General features: G+C 42.3%; 1 protein-coding gene across 1 annotated transcript in view; it reads left to right on the forward strand.

Moving 5' to 3' along the window:
• LOC311235890 (adhesion G-protein coupled receptor V1-like) overlaps positions 1 to 7,500 on the forward strand; it is a 98,412-nt gene that overhangs the window by 68,047 nt on the left and 22,865 nt on the right. Inside the window, exon 4 of the mRNA XM_084323414.1 lies at positions 1,154 to 1,339. Within this exon, the coding sequence (XP_084179540.1) occupies positions 1,154 to 1,339 (186 nt within the window). The remainder of the gene's footprint in view (positions 1 to 1,153; positions 1,340 to 7,500) is intronic.

The raw sequence follows: 7,500 nt of genomic DNA on the forward strand, positions 1-7,500 counted from the left end.
TACAATTTTTGTTCCTCACATTCACCCGTTCACGCACACCTTCACACACCGACGGCGGAGGCAACCATGCAAGGTGCCGACCTGCTCATCGGGAGCAGTTAGGGGTTAAGTGTCTTGCTCAAGGACACGCTGCCCAGGAGGAGTGGGAATCGAACCGGGAACCTTTCCAATCACCAGCTCTACCTCACTGTCGCCCTCATTTGAATGATGGTGATGATGATGATAATGATGATGATGACAACACTTGTGAAGACATAGACCTTAATTGAGTATCCATAGCATAGAGTTATATAAATGTGACTGAAATATGAATTTCATTCATCTTCATTTTGTATCTAAGATACTTCCCATGTACATGTCAAAATACTTCCCAAAGGTCAGTGAATACCACGATCACAACACCAGAGGGAGCTCCACAAATCATGTTAAACCTAGATTCGGCTCAAATAAGGGACTAAACACGTTTCGCAATTATGCCACATCAATGTGGAACGCCCTACCCAAAGCTGTAAAGGAATGTGGATCACTACCCACTTTCAAAACCTCTCTCAAGGGACACCTACGGGAGACTGCAATTCAACACTGGCCCCTGTAAATATCCTAACCCAACCCCCTCCAATGTACAGTCATTTACCTAGTATGGTTTTGTCAATAGTCCAATGTACAATTTTGTTTGTTTGTACAGTGTCTCCCCCCCCCCCCCCCCTCAATGTACAGTTTTACTTGTTTATACAGTGTGCCCCCCCCCCCCCCCCCCCAACCACCTCCAATGTAAATTACCCAGTATGGTTGTCAATATCCCAATGTACCCAACCCCCCCCACCCAACCTCCTCCAATGTACAGTTTCTACGTCAAATGTATATACTCCCTTTTCTTGACTCCTTCTGTATCACAAACAGTACTGTATTTGCAAATCTGGTATGTCATAAATGTATAGATGTAGCAGTACTGACTATCTGTATGTCATGTATGTCATATATGTCCTGATGAATTGAAAATGGGGGACCCTGATGTAAACAAGACGAAAGTCTTTCTCTGGTCTGCATCCCCTTAACAATTGTGTGTATTGAGCTGTACTGTATTGTACCCATTCTGCAATCTGTTAATAAAGTTTTCAATCAATCAATCAATCCCGTTCCCCCTCCTCTTCAGGGCCTGTACGTGTTTGCGGTGTACTTCGTGATGCACAACCAGCTGTGCTGGCCGGCCAAAGCCAGCTACACGGTGGAGATGAGTGGCCACGACGGTCCAGACTCCACCTACCAGAGCACTGGAGCCGCTACTGTCGGAGGAGACATCAGCAAGTCCACGCAGAACCTCATCAGCGCCATGGAGGAGGTAGGAGACACATAGACACGTGTGCAGACAGTGAGACAGTCAGACAGTCAGACAGTCAGACAGTCAGACAGACAGCCAGCCAGACAGACAGCCAGACAGCCAGCCAGACAGCCAGCCAGACAGTCAGCCAGCCAGACAGTCAGACAGTCAGACAGCCAGACAGCCAGACAGACAGCCAGCCAGCCAGCCAGCCAGCCAGCCAGCCAGCCAGCCAGCCAGCCAGCCAGCCAGCCAGCCAGACAGACAGTCAGACAGCCAGACAGCCAGCCAGACAGCCAGACAGCCAGCCAGACAGTCAGACAGACAGACAGACAGACAGACAGACAGCCAGCCAAACAGTCAGACAGCCAGACAGCCAGCCAGACAGCCAGACAGACAGACAGACAGACAGACAGACAGACAGACAGACAGACAGACAGACAGACAGACAGACAGACAGACAGACAGACAGACAGACAGACAGACAGATAGTCAGACAGACAGACAGACAGACAGACAGACAGACAGACAGACAGCCAGCCAGCCAGACAGACAGCCAGACAGCCAGACAGACAGTCAGACAGCCAGACAGCCAGCCAGCCAGCCAGCCAGACAGACAGTCAGACAGCCAGACAGACAGACAGACAGACAGACAGACAGACAGACAGACAGACAGACAGACAGACAGCCAGACAGCCAAACAGACAGCCAGACAGACAGCCAGACAGCCAAACAGACAGCCAGCCAGACAGACAGACAGACAGACAGACAGACAGACAGACAGACAGACAGACAGACAGACAGACAGACAGACAGACAGACAGACAGACAGACAGACAGACAGACAGACAGACAGACAGACAGACAGACAGACAGACAGACAGACAGACACTTAAAGGCAGACTGTACTGTTTAACGGTGCTGTAAGTGGTATTTTCTTGTTAAGATAAGTGTTAAATAGCTCTACATTCCGACAGCCATCACTGATATAGAGTGTTTGGTCAGTAACATGGGTCTCCCAGTCCCTCTGCTCTGCAGTAAACACAAAATACATGTTCCGGTATCCCTTCCCACTTTATCCAATCAGGAGAGAGAACCCTAGATATTTTTTACTCATTTCAAGAAATCTTGCCAAGCCAAAATTGGTAGATTATTTTTCTTGTTTCAAGGACACATTTGTTTAAAACTGGTTTTCATTTCTTATTTTTCGTCAGACCAGGCAGTGTGGAGTTCTCTCTCCTGATTGGACGAAGTGAGAAGGGATACCAGAACATTTATTTTCTGTTTACTGCAGAGCGGAGGTACTGAGAGACCCAAACACTCTATATCAGTGATGGCTGTCGGAGTGTAGAGCTATTTTAACATGTCTTTAGCCTCATACGATAATTGCCTAAGTAATTTTTCAATATTTTTGGAAAAGGAAAAAAAACTATTTTCCAGGAAATGTGTACGAGTTTTTTTTTATTTATATTTGAAAATAAGTTCCACAAGGTGTATCAACAAGTTTGCAAAAATACAAAAACACAACAACCATTGTGTAACAAAATAAGGTGACTTTTAAACAAAATATGTCGAGTCATGCGATCGCCATCTGGGTATGTAACGTTAAAATGCACAAGTGACACGAGTGAGTTAGGCAGATGGGGATTTTTTTTTACATAACAAGCGTTCTGATTGGCTGAGGACATAGGCACTAAGCCAGGGCGATGCAGCAGTGTGAGGAGATTACAGTTAAGCAGAAATCTCAATTTGGCCAAAAAATTACTTAGGCAATTATCGTATGAGGCTAACGATGTAGAACATGTATTATTTTAACAAATAACTAAATACCACTTACAGCACCTTTAGGAAAGCTGAGATTCAACACATGTAATAGACTACTATAGGCAGCATGGTGGTGCAGTGTGGTGTACTGTCGTCTCACAGCTAGAAGGTCCTGGGTGTAACCCGATGGGCCGAGGTATCAGTGCTCCACTTTCCCCCCCACACCATGAGAGACATGCATGCTAGTAGGTGTATACTCCTGCCATTTCTCTCTGCCAAAGTGCTGGCATCACAACTGGAGTTGGTTCCCGGGTCTGTGGTCAGAATGGGTCAAATGCAGAGGAATGCTTTCCTGACAGGGACTAATAAAGTATAACTTGACTTACTCTTTATGTTCTTATGATCAGTCCATAATGGCCGGTGTGCTCTTCTTTGCTGCTGTGTGCTGGAGAGGGAGGGGACACCAAAAAGCTTGACCAACTCTCTCATTTGCTCACTGTGTACATAACCCTTTATATATATATATATATATATATATATATATATATATATATATATATATATATATATATATATATAAAATTGTATGAATGAATTTATTGACTCGTGTAGATATGTCAGTATATAAATATGAACATTTGATCATATTAGATGTTTTTATTTCCAACTTCTCTCTTTTTATGCTTATTTATATCTTCCTGACATTTCCGGGTAGTGCTGGTATAACACAGGGATAATAAAGTTGATCTCTTATCTTATATACAGTATATCCACACACACTGTATCTACTCTGACCTTGATTCCTTCATATTTATTACTAGCCTATGTATCTTAACCATCGTTATCCCCTCCTCCTGTCTCCTGACTCCTGTGTCTAAACATCACCAACCCCTCTTTACCATTTCTCTCCCTACAGATAGGGAATGGCGGTCTGCCATTTTATGTTGGTTGCACATTATTGATTTTATTTCTAATATTCTGTTATCCTGGGCCATCCCTGTCTGTGTTTGATGTCACCCCCCTGTTGAGTTGTTGTGTGTCATTGCCTTAGTGTCTAGTTGTGTTTAGTGTGTCATTGCCTTTGTGTCTACAGTAGGTTGTGTTTGTGATTCTGTGTTTTGGCCAGGTGTTGATCATTGTTAATTAGTGTGGGTATTTAGGTGTCTGTCTGTCCTCATTTCCTTGTGGTGTCATTTGCTCCAGTACCCCATCTATCTATCTATCTATCTATCTATCTATCTATCTATCTATCTATCTATCTATCTATCTATCTATCTATCTATCTATCTATCTATCTATCTATCTATCTATCTATCTATCTATCTATCTATCTATCTATCTATCTATCTATCTATCTATCTATCTATCTATCTATCTATCTATCTATCTATCTATCTATCTATCTATCTATCTATCTATCTATCTATCTATCTATCTATCTATCTATCTATCTATCTATCTATCTATCTATCTATCTATCTATCTATCTATCTATCTATCTATCTATCTATCTATCTATCTATCTATCTATCTATCTATCTATCTATCTATCTATCTATCTATCTATCTATCTATCTATCTATCTATCTATCTATCTATCTATCTATCTATCTATCTATCTATCTATCTATCTATCTATCTATCTATCTATCTATCTATCTATCTATCTATCTATCTATCTACTATCTATCTATCTATCTATCTATCTATCTATCTATCTATCTATCTATCTATCTATCTATCTATCTATCTATCTATCTATCTATCTATCTATCTATCTATCTATCTATCTATCTATCTATCTATCTATCTATCTATCTATCTATCTATCTATCTATCTATCTATCTATCTATCTATCTATCTATCTATCTATCTATCTATCTATCTATCTATCTATCTATCTATCTATCTATCTATCTATCTATCTATCTATCTATCTATCTATCTATCTATCTATCTATCTATCTATCTATCTATCTATCTATCTATCTATCTATCTATCTATCTATCTATCTATCTATCTATCTATCTATCTATCTATCTATCTATCTATCTATCTATCTATCTATCTATCTATCTATCTATCTATCTATCTATCTATCTATCTATCTATCTATCTATCTATCTATCTATCTATCTATCTATCTATCTATCTATCTATCTATCTATCTATCTATCTATCTATCTATCTATCTATCTATCTATCTATCTATCTATCTATCTATCTATCTATCTATCTAATACCACGCCCACAACACCAGAGGGAGGTCCACAAATCATGTGCAACCCAGATTCGGCACAAACAAGGGACTAAAGTCATTTCACAATTATGCCACAATAATGTGGAACGCCCTACCCACAGCCGTAAAAAGATAACCGTAACCGAAATATCAAGTCAAGATGATATGCTGGCCAGTTTGTTCCGCTGTCTGACTGACGATGTGAAACGCTGTTTGATCATCATCCAAAAATGTTTACATAACTTAGCAGTTCATGAGTAACACATACGCTTTGATTGTAAACAATTGCTATAGTTTCACTGCGTAACATCCTGTTTTTTTTTACACTGTATGGAACACCGTTGGCCGCTTATTTCACTCTATACAGAATAAAAAATCAAATAAAATTTATTTGTAAAGCCCCCAATCACAAGTTAATGTCCCCATGGGCTGGAACACCGTTGGTCGCTTATTTCACTGTACAGAACACCGTTGGTCGCTTATTTCACTCTGTACAGAAACACCGTTGGTCGCTTATTTCACTCTGTACAGAACACCGTTGGTCGCTTATTTCACTGTACAGAACACCGTTGGTCGCTTATTTCACTCTGTACAGAACACTGTTGGTCGCTTATTTCACTCTGTACAGAACACCGTTGGTCGCTTATTTAAGTCTATACAGAAACACCGTTGGTCGCTTATTTAAGTCTATACAGAACACCGTTGGTCGCTTATTTCACTCTATACAGAACACCGTTGGTCGCTTATTTCACTCTGTACAAAACACTGTTGGTCGCTTATTTCACTTTGTACAGAACACCGTTGGTCGCTTATTTAAGTCTATACAGACACACCGTTGGTTGCTTATTTCACTCTATACAGAACACCGTTGGTCGCTTATTTCACTCTGTACAAAACACTGTTGGTCGCTTATTTCACTTTGTACAGAACACCGTTGGTAACCTTTGCCAGTTAATAAATATTTTAAATTATGATCTTCCATACACAGTTGGAGGAGGTAGTCTACTTTTCCCTTTCTGCGTCATTGCTCTCGCTCTACACGTCTCCCATAGAGAATCACATGCTGCGTGTGCTACATGTGTGAAAAAGCAACTCCAGGCAATGATGCACACAATTCTCTGCTCATTGTCCAGAGATTGGGTGCGGAAGAGGCTTTACTGTCACAAAAGAGAAGGGGGGGGAGGGGTTCAGCACTCCCAACAATTACTTGGGGGGGGGGTTATGTAACATCTGTGTCCAAGTGTGTGTGTGTGTGTGTGCGCGTGTGAGTGTGTGCGCGTGTGAGTGTGTGTGTATGTGTGTGACTGTATGTGTGTGAGCAGTCACTCTTCAAGCTTCCCACCATCACCCACCTCACCTTTCCTTGTGACCTCTTCCAGGCCTCTGTCGGGCTCTCACGCACACACACACACACACACACAACACACACACACACACACACACACACACACACACACACACACACACACACACACACACACACACACACACACACACACACACACACACACACACACACACACACACACACACACACACACACACACACACACACACACACACACACACACACACACACACACACACACACACACACACACACACACACACACACACACACACACACACACACACACACATTACTATACTGGCTCAGTTTCCCGGCAGGTTGTTTCTCAGGAGAATACCCTATAAGGAGGTGCTGGCTGGAGGAGGTGTGGAGAGGGGAGAGATGGAGGGATATAGTGAAGAGAGGAGGAGGAACAGGGTCAGATTTAACTTCATTACTCCTGAGAACAACTCCCTCTACCCTCTCTCTCTCTCTCTATATCTCCCTCTCTCTCCCTCCCTCTCCCTCTCTCTAGCCTCTCTCTACCTTCTCTCTCTACCCCCTCTCTCTCTCTCTACCCTCTATATATATCTCCCTCCCTCTCCCTCTCTCTACCCTCTCTCTCTAGTCTCTCTCTCTACCATTTCTCTCTCTACCTTCTCTCTCTACCCCATCTCTCTCTCTCTACCCTCTCTATATATATCTCTCTCCCTCTCTCTAGCCTCTCTCTCTACCTTCTCTCTCTACCCCCTCTCTCTCTCTCTACCCTCTCTCTCTACTATATATATCTCCCTCCCTCTCCCTCTCTCTACCCTCTCTCTCTAGCCTCTCTCTCTACCATTTCTCT

This window comes from Notolepis coatsorum (genome assembly GCF_963971535.1).
Source record: "Notolepis coatsorum genome assembly, chromosome: 10".
Classification (NCBI taxonomy): Eukaryota; Metazoa; Chordata; class Actinopteri; order Aulopiformes; family Paralepididae; genus Notolepis; species Notolepis coatsorum.